A 16,707-nucleotide genomic window follows, 5' to 3' on the forward strand; every position below is an offset into this window, starting at 1 on the left:
TCACATTGCCAGGGAGAAGGTATATGCAACCTTACCTTACATCAACCTTACATCAGACTTCCAATATAACTCAGAGTCCTGCCATGTGCAGAAGTTCGCTGATGACACGGCCATAGTGGGGTGTGTCAGGAATGGACAGGAGGAGGAGTATAGGAAACTGATACAGGACTTCGTGATATGGTGCAACTCAAACTACCTGCGTCTCAATATCACCAAGACCAAGGAGATGGTGGTGGACTTTAGGAGATCTAGGCCTCATATGGAGCCAGTGATCATTAATGGAGAATGTGTGGAGCAGGTTAAGACCTACAAGTATCTGGGAGTACAGTTAGACAAGAAGCTAGACTGGACTGCCAACACAGATGCCTTGTGCAGGAAGGCACAGAGTCGACTGTACTTCCTAAGAAGGTTGGCGTCATTCAATGTCTGTAGTGAGATGCTGAAGATGTTCTATAGGTCAGTTGTGGAGAGCGCCCTCTTCTTTGTGGTGGCGTGTTGGGGAGGAAGCATTAAGAAGAGGGACGCCTCACGTCTTAATAAGCTGGTAAGGAAGGCGGGCTCTGTCGTGGGCAAAGTACTGGAGAGTTTAACATCGGTAGCTGAGCGAAGGGCGCTGAGTAGGCTACGGTCAATTATGGATAACTCTGAACATCCTCTACATAGCACCATCCAGAGACAGAGAAGCAGTTTCAGTGACAGGTTACTATCGATGCAATGCTCCTCAGACAGGATGAAGAGGTCAATACTCCCCAATGCCATTAGGCTTTACAATTCAACCGCCAGGACTTAAGAACTTTTTAAAAGCTATTATTAATGCTTTTTGAGATAGTGATTTAGATGCATATCATATTTTTTACTGAGTTAAGTATTGTATGTAATTAGTTTTGCTACAACAAGTGTATGGGACATTGGAAAAAAGTTGAATTTCCCCATGGGGATGAATAAAGTATCTATCTATCTATCTATCTATCTATCTATCTATCTTAACGTACATAATTCCCCAGGACATGACCAAGTGCAGCCTTGGATGTCCTGGGGGCTAGAGAGGAAATTGCAGAGACCCTTGCAAAGGTATTTGCTACATTGGTCACTGGTGAAGTTCTCAAGGAGCAGAAGGTGGCTAATGTTGTTCTGTTGTTTTAAAAAGAAAGCAGGGAGCTGCAGGCCAGTCAGCCTGACATCAGTAGTGGGGAATGGAATTCTCAGGGACAGGGTCTACCCGCACTGGGATAGACAAAGTCTGATTAGGAGGAGTCAAGATGGTCTTGGTCGTGCGAAGTCATGCCTGACAAACACTGTAGTAGTTTTTTTTGATAATACAGGAAAAGTAGATGATGATGGGACTGTGGATGTTGTGGATTTAGACCTTAACAAGTACTTGGACATGATGTTGCTTGATAAGCTCTCTTTAAGGTTAGGTCTCATGGAGAGCTTGCAAGATGGGCTCAGGGAGGAGGAAGCAGAGGGTGGCGGATGAAGGTTGCTTCTCAGAATGGAGGCTGGTGACAACTGGTGTGCCGCAGGGGTCAGTGTTGGGACCCTTTGCTATTCATCATTTGTATAACTGATTCGGATGCAAATGCACAAGGCTTGAATTCGAATTTGAATTTACTTAAATCTTCTATCCGCCCCACAACATGAGGGAGTAAAAATCTTTGCATTATGACCCCGTCGCAATGTACAGACATGTGAATTTATAAGTCTAATGGCTTGTAGAAAGAAGCTGCCATGTAGCCTGTTGTTCCTGGCTTTAATGCTCCAGTACTGTTTGCCAGATGGAAGCAGCTGAAACAGTTTATGGTTGGGGTGACTGGTGTCCTCGATGATCTTCCAGGCCTTCTTTATGCAGGAAATGTCCTCAATGGAGGGAGGTTCACATCTACCACTCATGGCCCATTGCCTATACCACACTCTGCAGTGCCCAGTGATCAAGGTTGGTGCAGTTCCCATACCAGGCGGTGATACAGCCAGTCAGGATGCTCTCAATGCACCCTGTAGATGGTTTTGAGGATCTGGGGGCTCATGCCAGACTTCTTCAGTCACCTCAGGTGGAAGAGATCAGTAAATTTGTGGATGACACCAAATTAAGAAGTGGTGTTGATAGTGAAGAAAGTTATTGTAGATTACACAGGGATTTGATCAGTTAGGGAAGTGGGCTGAGGAGTGGCAAGTGGACTTCACTACAGATGAGTATAAAGGAATGCACGTTGTAAAGTCAAACCAGCTTTGGACTTGTACTGTGAGTGGTAGGACACAGGGAAGTGTTATGGAACTGAGGAACTCAGGTGTACAAATGCAGAGTTCTTTGAAAACGGCATCACAGGCAGAAAGGATGGTGAAAAACACACACAAGATTCTGCAGGAACTCAGCAAGCCAGGCAACATCCAGGAAACGAGTACAGTCAACGTTTTGGGCCAAAACCTTTCGGCAGGAATGGAGAAAAAAAAACTGAGGAGGGGAGAGAGAAACACCAGGTTTAGGTGAAACCGGGGGGGGGGGGGGGTTATGAAGTAAAAAGCTGGGAAGTAAATTGGTGAAAGAGACAGCAGGCCATGGAAGAAGGGGGGGGGGGGGTTTGGTAGCACCAGAGGGAGGCGATAGGCTGGCAAGGAAATAAGGTGACAGAGGGATAAGGGGATGGGAAATGGTGAAGGGCGGGGGGGGGGGGGGGCATTACCTAAAAATGTGTTCAGCATGCTGGCCTTCATAAGTTAGAGTGCAGAAGCTGGGACTTGGTGTTCCAGTTTGTTTATTTATCTGCTTAGCGATACAATACAGACTAGGCCTTTCCAGACCTTCAAGCCATGTCTTCCCCAGCAACCCCGATTCATCCTAACCTAACCACAGGGCAATTTACAGTGACCTTACCGTTGTGTCTGAGGGAGGAAAGCAGAGAACCAGCAGTGAGGCAGCACTTGGGAACACCATGCTCAGTTTTGGTCACCTTGTCATAGGAAAGATGTGGTCAACCTGGAAAGAGTGCAAGGAATACTTAAGAGGATGTTGCCAAGACTGGCGGGCCTGAATTATAGGGAGAGGTTGACCAGGATTGATTTTCATTTATTAGAATATAGGGGAATGAGATGCAGACTTACCCAAAAGTTTGAAATTGTGAGATGGAGATGAGGTGGATGATAACACCACAGTTCTTTGCTGCCACCTGCTGACTGCTGAGAAAGCTTGTAAACATAAAGATGACGCAGAGTGTGATCTGTTTACTGTCACTATAACAACCAGGGCACCAATGTTCCAGCAAGGCTTTGCCTTCCGACCTGGACACAGCTGCTGTTAAAACAAGGGAGGAATTTACCATTTCTGCACCAATGAATTCATTATCAAGGTAAGGTCAAGGAGCCTCTGAATCCATATCCAAAAAATGTTGGCAGAGAAAAGAGAAGGAAAACTAAGATGAGAGTTAAAGTGGGCCAGTGTCAGCCACTGGTGAAAGATCGTAACCCAAATAGCTCTTGGTATCCATGCTGAACCCAGAATGCAACCAGTTTAAGCAGAATCTACTTTTAAATCGCACATGTCCAGGAATAAGTTGAATGAAATGTTGGAGGAACTGAGCAAGTCAGGCAACATCCATGGAAGAGAATAAACAGTCAACGTTTTGGGCTGAGATCCCCCAAAACTTCGACTGTTTATTCCCTTCCAACATTTTGTGTGTGTTGCTCAAGATTTCCAGCATCTGCGGAATCTTTCAGGTGAAATGCCAGTCATGATGTCATCTCTGAGAAGATCAAACTCAGCAAGTCAAGGCCCGATGTATCCAAGAATTTAATCGTTTGTGGTAGAGGGCCTACTTTCATGGAAATTCTCCATCCTTGTTCTCTGGAATGTGGAAAATGGGGATCTTTTACAACTGGGAAAGAAAACACAAAACAATAGTATCTTACCTTAAAGGGCATTTGTCGGCAAGCCACAACACTAGCCAGTCGTTTATGCACTGAGCTTATTGTTAATCCCACATCACTACTGTCATCAGCATCCATTCCTGCCCTGGGAAGAATGCTGGAGCAATGTCAGAGGGCACTGAGGACCTTAAAGTTCTCCTGTGAATCTGCCTGCTCAGATCAATATCTTCTCTGTATCTATTTACTTCCCTTTATCCTACAATCCCCCTCTCCATCTCTCTCCCTCTCTCTCTCTCACACACAAACACATTCTCTCTCCCTCTTTCTCTTCCCCCCTCTCTCTCTCCCCTTCTCTCTCTTTTCTCTCCCCACTCCCTTTCTCACTCCCCCTCCTTTTTGTCTCACACACACACACACACACACACACACACACACACACACACACACACACACACACACACACACACACACACACACACACACACACACACACACACACACACACACACACACACCCTGTCTCATCATGTGATTTCAAGTGGGCACCAAGATAACAACCTAAAACAATGTCCAGGATATGAACAGGTGACAAGGCCACCATGTCAATAGTTTCTGAGGTTCTGACCTCAGATTCTGGACTCTCTTGCTCAGTGAAAAATCCTCTCCATGTCCACTCTGTCTAGGCCTTTCCGTTATCTAGTAGGTTTCAATCAGATAGCAAATAAATTGCTTCTGTGATGTCCGCAAATTTGATGCACTTCCTAACTCGTGCAAAATTCTATCCTCCGTGCTCACGGCTCCTGTCCCAGCAAGGGTGAAGAAGAATGATCGTTAATCCAATTGAAGCGTTTGAGATCCTAAGGGGGCATGACATAATAGTTGTCGAGATGTTTCTCAGTCGACAGGGAAGTGCAAGGCCATGGAGAATTTTGAAAACAAGAATGAGCATTTTATAATGGAAGCATTTTGTAAGAAAGCAGGAGTAGGCCACTCAGCCCCTCAAACCTGCCCCACCACTCCATGTGGTCATGGCTGATCTGCCCCACACCTCAGCTCCCCTTGTATGCTGCTTTCCCCAGAGCACTTTATTCCCTGAGCTTTTAACATTTTACCCTCCTCTTCTGTAGGGCGAAGGCAAGGAGACAAAACTCTTAACTGTGTTGCTGAGCAGAGAGTTCATAGCTCCTTGAAAGTGGCTACACAGGTTGATGGGGTGTTTAAGATGGAATGCTTGCTTCTACGAGTCGAGGCATTGAGTTCAGAAGTCACAAAGTTATGTTGCAACTTTACAAAACTCTGGTTAGGCCAACATCTGGAGTGGTGCACCCATTTCTGCTCACCCCACTATAGCAAGGTTGCAGAAGAGGTTTCCCAGGATGCTGCCTGGTTTAGAGGGCGTGTGCTATCACAAGAGGCTGGACAACCTTGGGTTGTGTTCTCTGGAGCGCTGGAGGCTGAGGGGAGAGCTGATAGAGGTTTATAAAATGTCTCATACGAGAAGGCATGAATTGGAGGTGAGGAGGGTAATTCTTTTACTCAGAGAATCATGGATGCCTGAATTGTGCTGCCCTGTATGATGACAGAGGCAAATACATCAGAGGGTTTTAAGAGATGTTTGGATAGGCACATGAATATGAGGGAGATGGAGGGATATGGACATGGTGTAGGTAGGAGGGATTAGCTTTGTGAGGATTTTAGATTTACTTTTTTAAGCTGGCTAAGCACACTGTGGGCTGAAGGGCCTGTTCCTGTGCTGTACTGTTCTATGTTCGAAATGCCCTCAGTGATCCAGCCTCACAACATCTGAGGTTAGAGAATTCCAGAGATTCATCTCCCTCAGTTCCAGTCCTAAATGACTGCCACTTGAAGACAACAGTTTGTTTTAAAGATTAGCTTTATTTGCCACACCTAAATCAAAACATTACAGTGAAATATATTATGCATTAAATCAAAACAGTGAGGTTGTGCTGGGGGCAGTCTGCAAGTGGTACCATGCTTCTGGCATCAACATAGCAATGTCACAAGGGGACATGGAGACTGGACCCAAATGCAGGACAGGAACAACTAAAGGATAGAACAAGATGGGGAGACCGTGGCATTCAAAGGTGATCCTGGTGTTCAGAGATAGTTCATGGCGAGGCGGGACCCTGGCTAGGCTAGAGGATGGGTCTATGGGACAAGGAAGGCTGAGAGGATAGACCCCAGGCAGGTCACATAGCTCCTGGGCAGGGCCCAGCCTCCCAGGCAGGAACACAGGGGTCTGTGCAGGTCATGGGGCATCTGGGCAGGTGCAGGGCACAACCCATTGGAAGAGAGGGGTAGGAAAGGGTCAGAGACCCCACCAGGCAACAGCAGTCCGGCCTGCTTACCCAACAGAGGCAAGGGATCGGAAGGGAGCTCAGTCCAGGGTGACTACGAGAACAGACTTACAGAACCAGTTGATTAACGGTGGGTACTCCAAGCCAGGATGAACAGAATGAAAGCAGGACAAACCCCCAAATAGACTCAGTCCCAGAGCCCCTTATATACACCTGCCAACTGATAGGCATCAGATGCTCCTCCTTAAACCAAGATAATCCTATTTGGATTTAAGGGTGAAAGGAGGGACAGCTACAAGACCCGGAGTCCGGAGTCCATGGACCAGATCAAGACCTGGAATGCGGGTTCCGGACCGGACCATAACAAGCAAGCCCACGACTCACTAACTCTAACCATACATCTTTGTATGTGAGAGGAAATCCACGGGGTCATGGGGAGAAGGTGCAAACTCCTCACGGACAGCGGTGGGAAATGAACCCCGAATTCCACCACAATGAATACACGAGGCTACCTGAAAGGTGAGTGGACAATGAAAAAGTGATGGATTGTCCCAATCTGAAATTTACACTAATAGAGAGAGATAATGACTGCTGTAAAGTTAGGAAGAAATCACTGTCTTTTCAGTCTGGCGTAAGCACAGAAATGATTGGATCTGGCCCAACACAATTCCACTTACAATGTTGGAACTCGGCTGGTTTTCCATCCAGAGTTTTATTCGTATGTAGTTGATGTCTTCCTTTGTCTGGATTTCTCGTCAGAAGTTACTGTCTTTTTTTGAGATACAGCGCAGAACTTTCCCTTCCGGCCCTTTGAGCCACCAGCCCAATAACCCACCGATTAATCACAGGTCAATTTACAATGACCAATTAACCTATTAACCGGTATGTCTTTTGACTGCCCTCTTTTCATTCAATGTTTGCTTTGCAAAGGGATGCTCAGGTCAAGATCATGGAAGGTACGGTGGCCAGCGCCGAGAAGTACCTTGGCCAGTTTTGCACGCTGCTGGCTTCTTACACCCGGAAGACAGCCAGACTGAGGGACAAGGTTGATCTCCTGATAAGACAGATCATGGACTTTGCAAACACTGAGCACCCGGAGATGCGAATGTGCCTTAAGGGCTTTGGAGAGGAGTTGTCTAAAGTTCAGGACTATCGTCAGGCACAGGTAAAAGTTCCCTTTCAAACACAATTTACTTGATGATCCACAACTGAAAATTATTTGCAGGGGCAAAGGAATATAGACACAAGAGAATATGAAGATGGTGAAAATCCAGAGCAACTTATGTATAATGCTGGAGAAATCACAAACAAAAGAAAATCTGCAGATACTGGAAATCCGAGCAACACACACGAAATGCTGGAGGAACTCAGCAGGCCAGGCAGCATCCATGGATAAGAGTACAGTCGATGTTTTGGGCCAAAACCCTTTGGCAGGACTGGAGAAGAGAAGCTGAAGGGTAAATTTAAAAGGGTGGGGGGAGAGGGGAGAGAGAAACACTAGGAGAAACATGAAATGGGAGGGATGAAGTAAAGAGCTGGGAAGTTGAGTGGTGAAAGAGACAGTAGACTATGGAAGAAAGAAAGAAAAGAGGGGAGGAACACCAGAAGGTGGCAATTGGCAGGTAATTCTCAGCCTGAAATGTCAGTTGCTTGTTCCTCTCTGAAGATACTGTCTGACCTGCGGAGTTCCTCCAGCATTTTGTATGTGTTACAAAAAAATATAAATAAGATTATCACTTTTTGGATCAGGATTTGAAGTACCATAGTTATTTTGGGTCATTAATTCATTTATTTTTTTCCATATATACTGCTTAGACCATGAGCTTCACGCAAGCAAGTAATCACATTGCTCCCTGCTGTATATAAATCTGAGAGTTTGAGAATGGTACCAGACAGGCTGTATGGATACAGTGGGCTGAATAGCTCCCTCTGTTTCACAGATTCTACAATAATTCATTCTAGAGTCACAACACTGCTAATCTGCCTGACTTGCTGGGTTCCTCCACCATTTTGTGTGCTGCTCTGAGTACAGTCAATATCTGACTGCTCATGTGGAAAGTTTACAATGGTGGAAAATTCCCGTATCCTAAATGGCATCTTCTCATTAAACTAGCAAAACATGAAATCTTTTCTTTGGACCTAACACCTGGGTAGCTGCTTTGTTGCTGTAGTGGGTGGAGAAATGCATCGACCTGCAGCTGCTGCCTGGAATGATCCAGTGGCCAAGAGCTGAGAGTTGCGCTCACTTTGATAAATGTCCAGAATCCATCCCAGCCACAGCAGCATGGCTAAACAAGAGAAAATCTGCAGATGCTGGAAATCCGAGCAACACACACGAAATGCCGGAGGAAATGTAGGCTGGGCAGCATCCACGGAAGTGAGTACAGTTGACGTTTCGGGCCAAAATCCTTCAGCAGGACTGGAGAGAAAAAGCCGAGGAGTAGAATTAAAAGGTGGGGGGTGGGGAGAGGGAAACACTGGGTGATAGGTGAAACCTAGAGGGGAAGGATGAAGTAAAGAGCTGGGAAGTTGATTGGTAAAAGAGACAGAAAGCCATGAAAGAAGGAAAAGGGAGGAAGGAGCACCAGAGGGAGGCGATGGGCAGGCAAGGAGATGAGGTGAGAGAGGGAAAAAGGGATGGAGAATGGAGAGGGGGGGAATGGGGGCATTAACGAAAGTTTGAGAAATCGATGTTCATGCCATCTGGTTGGAGGCTACCCAAATGGAATATAAGGAGTTGTTCCTCCAACCTAAGTGTGGCCTCTTCACAACAGAGGAAGAGGCCATGGATGAACGTATTGGAATGGGAATAGGAAGTGGAATTAAAATGGGTGGCCACTGGGAGATCACGTTTGTTCTAGCGAATAGAGTGCAGATGCGCGGTGAAGCGGTCTCCCAATCTACGTCGGGTCTCATTGATATACAGGAGGCCGCACTGGGAGCACGGGATACAGTACATGACCCCAACAGACTCACGGGTGAAGAGTTTCCTCACCTGGAAGGACTGTTTGGGGCTCTGAATGGTAGTGAGGGAAGAGGTATAGAGGCAGGTGTAGCACTTGTTCCACTTGCAAGGATAAATATCAGGAGGGAGATCAGTGGGGAAGGATGAATGGACAAGGGAGTCGCGTAGGGAGCGATCCCTGCAGAAAATAGAAAGTGGTGGGGGGGGAAAGATGTGCTTGGTGGTGAGATCCCGTTGGAGGTGGCAGAAGTTCTGGAAAATTATGTGCTGGACGTGGAGGCTGGTGGGGTGGTAGGTAAGGACAAGAGGAACCCTATCCCTGGTAGGATAGCAGGAGGATGGGGTACGAGCAGATATGCGTGAAATGGAATAGATGCAGTTGAGGGCAGCTTTGATGGTGGAGGAAGCGAAGCCCCTTACTTTGAAAAAGGAGGACTTCTCCAGAATGAAAAGCCTCATTTTGAAAGCAGATGCAGTAGAGACGGAGGAATCGAGAAAGGGGCACGGCGTTTTTACAAGAAGCAGGGTGAGACAAGGTGTAGTTCCAGGTAGCTGTGAGAGTCTGTGAGTTTGTAATAAACATTGGTGGATAAGCTGTCTCCGGACATAGAGACAGTGAGATCAAGAAAGGGGAGGGAGGTGTCAGAAATGGAACAGGTAAATTTGAGGGCAAGATGGAAGTTTGAGGCAAAGTGGATGAAGTCGACGAGTTCAGCATGGGTGCAGGAAGCAGCACCAATGCAGTGGGCATGTATCGTAGGAAAAGTGCGGAATGGTCACCAGTGTAGGCTTGGAACATGGACTGTTCCACATGGCTGACAAACAGGCAAGAATAGCTGGGACCCATCGAGTGCCCATGGCTAAACCTCTTGTTTGAAGGAAGTGGGAGGAGCCAAAGGATAAGCTTATCCACCAATGTCTACTCTCACTGTCTCTGTCTCTGGAGACAGCATATCTACTGATGTCTTTTACCTTGCTGAGGCTCCGTGCCAAATCTCAGACACCTGCTCTTACCCCTTGAATAGGACCCCACTAAGGAATACCAGGCCATTGTCTCCCACACTATCTCCCATCCAGCGCCACCAACCTCATAGTTCCCTCACCCGCACCACCCGTTTCTACCTCCTACCCAAGATTCACAAACCTGCTTGTCCAGGTAGACTCGTTGTTTCAGCTTGTTCCTGGCCCACTGTACACATATCTGCATACTGCGACTGTTTTATCCCCCCTAATTCTGTCCCTTCCTACCTACATCCATGACACTTCACACGCTCTTGATCTTTTCAAGGATTTCAAGCTCCCTGGTGCCCATCACCTTATTTTCACTATGGATGTCCAGTCCCTATATACCTCCATCCCCACCAGGAAGTCCTCAGAGCTCCCCATTTCTTTCTGGACACCAGACCCAACCAGTTCCCTTCCACCACCACTCTCCTCCTTGGAGGAACAACACCTTATATTCCATTTGGAATATGGAACCAACCTCGAACCTGATGCCACGAACGTCAATTTCTCAAACTTTCGGTAATGCCCCCAACACTCCCCCCTTCTCAATTTCCCATCCCCTTTTCCCTCTCTCACCTTATCTCCTTGCCTGCCTATCGCCTCCCTCTGGTGCTCCTTCTCACTTTTGCTTTCTTCCTTGGCCTTCTGTCTCTTTCACCAATCAGTTTCCCAGCTCTTTACTTTATTCCTCCCCCTCCAGGTTTCACCTATCACCTGGTGGTTCTCTCTCCCCTCACCCCCCCCCCCCCCACCTTTTAATCCTACTCCTTAGCTTTATTTTTCTCCAGTCCTGTCAAAGGGGTTTGGCCCGAAGCGTGGACTATACTTTTTTCCATAGATGCTCCAGCATTTTGTGTGTGTCAGTAGTGTGGCTAAAGGTCATCTCACAGAAGGTCACTTGCCTCTGTGATGTCAGTCTTGTGAACATTGCTCATCACCCAATCTGATGTGTCTAAAGACATAATGTCTTCACCAATAGAAATTTCGATACCCATTGCCCTTGTAGTTCTTGACCTTCTCTCAATAGGTTTCTATGCTTTTCTCGAAGCTCCAGAGATGCCAGTAATTTTACTACTGAGGAGCCATACCAATTGCATGAGGAGCTCAGCAGCTAAATGCTGGGACCTCAATCCAATCAGTTATAACCAGCACCGTCAAACTGGGAAATAGCTCCAATAATGCCAACAGTGTTACTACTGAGGCACCAGATGCATGAGAAGCAGAGTAACTACTGCACAACGCTTTACGGTACCAGCGACCCCGGTTCAATTCCCGCCACAGTCTGTAACGAGTTTCTACTTTCTTTCCGTGACCATGTGGGTTTCCTCCGGGTGCTCTGGCTTCCTCCCACAGTCCAAAGACATACTAGATAGTAGGTTAACTGGTCATTGTAAATTGTCCCATGATTAGGCTAGGGAGGGTTAAATCGGGGTTTGCTGGGTTGTGAGGCTCAAAGGGCCAGAAGGGCCTGTTCTGTACTGTGTACATACACACATAAATAAATAAATAACTAGAAGCTGCAACAAAAAAAACTTCCTGAAAGTTATAATATGTGTCACAAACTTTGGAAGTTGTTCGAGCAACATGCAGCCAATTCAGAGGCTGCTCAGTCAGGTAACCAAATCTCAACACCAGCCCCCCTTAAGCTATGAGGAGAAGCAAGAATGCAGCTACATAGTGGTCCTGGTTCATTTCATACTTCTTGTTTAGTAACTTCTCAATTAGGCTTGTTGCAGTGGTTTCTCTGCCAGACGGGCCGTTGGTCTAATTGCTTATTTGCCTTCCATTCTGAATTATTTTAGGTGGAGAGATTGGATGTTAAAGTCATCGGACCACTCAAGGCTTATGGACCACTGACGAAATCCAAACGGGTACGTTATTTCCTGATTTGTATTTCTGTACTCTGAGTAGATGCTGAGTTAAGGAAAAATTTCCCATTCAGACACAAAAGGCCATTCATAAGATATAGCACCTTTACTGCAGTAGGATAGAGTCAGAATCATAAGGTTGTACAAAATGGAAAAGGTCTTTTGGCACAACATTGTCATTGCTGACCAAGATGTCTATCTGAGCTAGTCCCAATTGCCTGCATTTGGCCCAAATCCCTCTCAATCTTTTCTATCCAAAATAATTCCCATGTCTTTGAAGTGGATAGCACGGCTGCACAATGAAGAGAGGAATTAGATTGCCATGCTGACGCACTTAGCAGAGAGAAGATGGAATAAAGTCAACTGGCCTGTGGACTGAAAGGTCTGTTTCTCTGTCATGGAAGGGAGGTTATGTCAAGCAGGATTGGGGGAAAGGGATATTACATGAAGTAAGTAAAATAAAGGGTTGTGTTAATCACTGTTAGAGTGAAAATACCTATTGAAGAACAGAGATCTCTGAAGCTCTGATGTAAAAAATCAAACCATCAGAGCAGAGCAGAGATGCTGAAAATGAAGAGGGTCTTAATACCACAAAGGTCCCAACAATATAATCCAGGGAAGGAATGGTCCAGATGAAGGGTCTCAACCCAAAATGTCAGCTGTCCATTTCCCTCCACAGATGCTGTCTGATCAGTTGAGTTCCTCCAGCATTTTTGCCGTTCATCCAGGGAATGGATTGGTTTCCAATAGATTCCCATGGGGCTCCCAAAATCACAAGGTTTATACAAATTAGTTTTCCTATTATAATAAAAGGCTCAATTAACAAATTACAAGCTAGGTAGTTAAAGTTTCTACATTTTAATGTGTTGAAGAAGTGCTAACCTCTTCTCTTTCTTATTACTTTTTAACCTAAATCAGGCTGATATCAAAAAATTCAACAGTGTCAGAAATCGTGAAATGAAAGAACTGGAGCTTCTGCAAAAGGTGAAACAAAAGAACCCCTCGGACAGGCAAGGAATTGTATCCTTTTGACATTCAAAAAATTATATAATCCTTGTTCATTCAGCTACTGAAATAATGATGAAATTCTTCACTTAATTCTGGGGCAATTGTTGGGCAGGATCACCTTGGGTGGACCAAATCCCAAGAAAGCCTCACAGCAGTGTACCACCAAACACCAAAGATTCAAAGTACATTTATTATCAAAGTATGCATGCAGTATACAACCCTGAGATTCGTCTTCCCCCAGACAGCCACGAAACAAAGAAACACTATGGAACTCATTCAAAGAGGACATCGAACACCCAAAGTGCAAAAAAAACAATTACCACATATGATAATACATGAGTGAAAAAGATATAGAATATAAAATATCGAACCACAGAGTCCTTGAAACAGTCTAGGAATGTTCAGTTCAATGGTGTCTAAAATCATAGACAGACAGGTGTATAGAATTATAAGGGGCAAAGACAGGGTGAATACAGTCTATTTCCCAGGGAAAGGGAACCCAAAAACTAGAGGGCATACTGTACGTTCAAGGTCAGAAGGGAAAGGTAGGACCTGAGGAACAACTTCTTCATGCAGAGATGAATATATGGAATGAGCTGCCAGGGAAAGTAATATAATAGCATAATAACAGTATAATAAAAGTAGTATAATAACAGTATAATAAAAGTAGTATAATAACAACATTTAAAATTCATTTGGATCAGTTCAAGAATAGGAGGGGGTAGAGGAATATGGCCGAAATGTGGCAAATGGCACTAACTTTGGTTGGCATGGACGAATTGGGTTGGAATGCCTACCTCCATTCACTATCACTCTACAAATCTATGACCAGTTGCTTCCTCATTCCCACTGTTCCAAACCCCCACCATTTCATAATACTCAAATCTTCTATCTGTGGAGATCACCTGATCAACACTTCATTGATTTATTCTATTATCTTTTCACTCTTTCTCAATCTTTGTGCTCACAGGTTTCGGACATCATTTGAACACTTTATTGAAAAAATATTCTAAACTAGCTATTTAAATGAATGTGAGAGTATAGACTCAGTGGCCACTTTATTTGGTACCACCTACACCTAATTAAGTGGCCACTGAGTGTATGTTCATACCCATCAACTTCAAAGTTCGATATGCTGTGCGTTCAGAGATGTTCTTTACACACCACTGTTGTAACACGATTTGTTGTAACATAATTTGAGTTACCGTCAGTCTGGCCATTTTCCTCTGACCTCTCTCATTCACAAGGCCCATGGAACTACCGCTCACTGGATGTTGTTTTTCTTTTCACTCCATTCTCTGTAAACTCTAGAGACAGTTGTGCATGAAAAATATAGTAGATCAGCATTTCCCCCATTTGGCACCAACAATCATTCCATGGTCAAAGTCACTTTGATCACACTTCTTCCCCATTCTGATGCTTGGTCTGAACAACCACTGAAGCTCTTGACCATGTCTACATGCTTTCGTGCATTGAGGAGCTGCCACATGATTGGCTGACTGGATATTTACATTAACGAGCAGGTGTACAGGTGTACCCAATAAAGTGGCCACTGTGTGTTTAAGAATCAGAATTTATTATCACCGGCATGTGACCTGAATTTTAACAGCAGCAGCAGTTCAATGCAATGCATAATATAGAAGAAAAATACAACAAAATAAAATAATAATAATTAAGTAAATCAATTACAGTATACATATATTGAACAGATTAAAAATCGTGCAAAAAACAGAAATAATATACATTTCAAAAATGAGGTAGTGTCCAAGGGTTCAATGTCCATTTAGGAATCGGATGGCAGAGAGGAAGAAGCTGTTCCTGAATCGCTGAATGTGTGCCTTCAGGCTTCTGTCCCTCCTACCTGATGGTAACAGTGAGAAAAGGGCATGCCCTGGGTGCTGGAGGTCCTTAATAATGGACGCTGTCTTTCTGAGACACCGTTCCTTGAAGATGTCCTGGGTACTTTGTAGGCTGGTACCCAAGAAGGAGCTGACTAAATTTACAACCCTCTGCAGCTTCTTTCAGTCCTGTGCAGTAGTACCCCCACCCCCACCCCATGCCAGACAGTGCTGCAGCCTGTCAGAATGTTTTCCCGTGTACTTCTGTGGAAGATAAGAGCCATAGATAGAATGGACCAGACAGCACCTTTTTCCCAGGGTAGACATAGCTAATACTGGAGGGTATAATTTTATAGTGATTGGAGGAAGTATAGAGGGGACATCAGAGGTAAGTTTTTGTACATGGAAAGTAAAGTAAAGTATGTCTGTCTGTAAGTGCGTGGAACACTCTAGTGGTACATGAGGGACAATAAGAGACTCTTGTGAAGGCACATGGACGAAGAGCTATGAGAGCTATGGGGAAGGGAAGGGTCAGATTGACACTGGAGTAGGTTAAAAAGTTGTGGGCTGAAGGGCCTGTATTGAGCTGTACTGTTCTATGATCAATGTTCCACATTGGATCTCATTTAATCAGCAGCTCAGTTTTAACATTCTCCACCTTCTGAATCAGATTTAATATCACAGGGATATGTCGTGAAATTTGCTATTTTGCTGCAGCAATACATTGTAATACATTATAAAAAAAGTATAAAATACAATTTTATATATAAAGTAGTGCAAAACAAGAAAATAGGGAGATAGTGTACGTGAGTTTATTGCCATTCAGAAATCTGATGGTGAAGGGGAGGAAGCCGTTTCTAAAACATTGAGTATGTGTCTTCAGGCTCCTGTACCTTCTCCTTCAGAGCTCTTCATTGTCACATTCCTCCCTGTCACTGAAATTTTCTACAACCTGGCTGTGCTCCAAGATTCTATGTTGCTCCAAATCCAAAGCATCCCTTAATTTAATCCCTTTACGATCAAAAGTTCTGTCTTTTCGACTGCCAGACTCCTTGGACCTGGGCTTCCCTCCCTTGCAAATTCTACCTCCTTCTTGTTCCTAAAACTCTCCTTAAATCCCATCTCTTTGGCCATGCTGTGTAAATTATTTGTTAGCATTCCAGTCAAGTGCCTTGGGACAATTTTCTTCATTATAAAGTTACTTTATTAATACAAGTTTTCTTCTATCCACTGATTTTACATTAGAAAATAAAACAATTAAATGTGCATTATTCCATGTTGTGGTTATATCCTCATTAATAAGCCTTCAATGGTGACAGCATTATCAATGTATAAAAACAGTGGAGACCAATAACATTTGCTAGAGTACATTTGCAAATATATTGCACCGATCTGTTAAATTCACAGTGAGTACATTTACAGTGACTTTAACAATATAATGAGCAATTTAGTGTGCAAAATTAAGCACTATTTGTCAGATTATGAGCTATTGTGAACATAACAGAAACAGATGGCATTTCTGGGAAAGGAGCCCATTTCTAGTTGAGAAGGTGATAGGAAGTTATTTTTTCCGATAGTTTAATTCGTTTTTACTGACCAGTTGAAAGTTAAATATATTGCCGGTGGGACTTAAGTTACGTTAAGGCCAGGCCCATGAGATTAATTTCTGCCAGGACAACTGAATGACTTTTTTACCTACAGCTTCACAATGACTTTTACTCTTTCAGAGTTTTTATTTCCATATATTTTAACCAAACAAATTCACATTCAAGATTATTGATCCAGGACTCTGGTCTACTGAATGAATATCATGGGCAGTTCACTACTATATCTATGCTAGTCCACAA

The 16,707-nt window shown here is 44.4% G+C and overlaps 1 protein-coding gene across 1 annotated transcript in view; it reads left to right on the forward strand.

Moving 5' to 3' along the window:
- Positions 1–3,246: 3,246 nt before the first annotated feature.
- The window catches only part of LOC140740830 (CBY1-interacting BAR domain-containing protein 2-like), a 40,857-nt gene continuing 27,396 nt past the window's right edge, over positions 3,247–16,707 (forward strand). Inside the window, exons 1-4 of the mRNA XM_073070371.1 lie at positions 3,247–3,341; positions 7,107–7,341; positions 11,949–12,017; positions 12,933–12,998. Of these exons, the coding sequence (XP_072926472.1) occupies positions 3,325–3,341; positions 7,107–7,341; positions 11,949–12,017; positions 12,933–12,998 (387 nt within the window). The 5' untranslated portion in view covers positions 3,247–3,324. The remainder of the gene's footprint in view (positions 3,342–7,106; positions 7,342–11,948; positions 12,018–12,932; positions 12,999–16,707) is intronic.

This window comes from Hemitrygon akajei, chromosome 17, assembly GCF_048418815.1.
Source record: "Hemitrygon akajei chromosome 17, sHemAka1.3, whole genome shotgun sequence".
Classification (NCBI taxonomy): Eukaryota; Metazoa; Chordata; class Chondrichthyes; order Myliobatiformes; family Dasyatidae; genus Hemitrygon; species Hemitrygon akajei.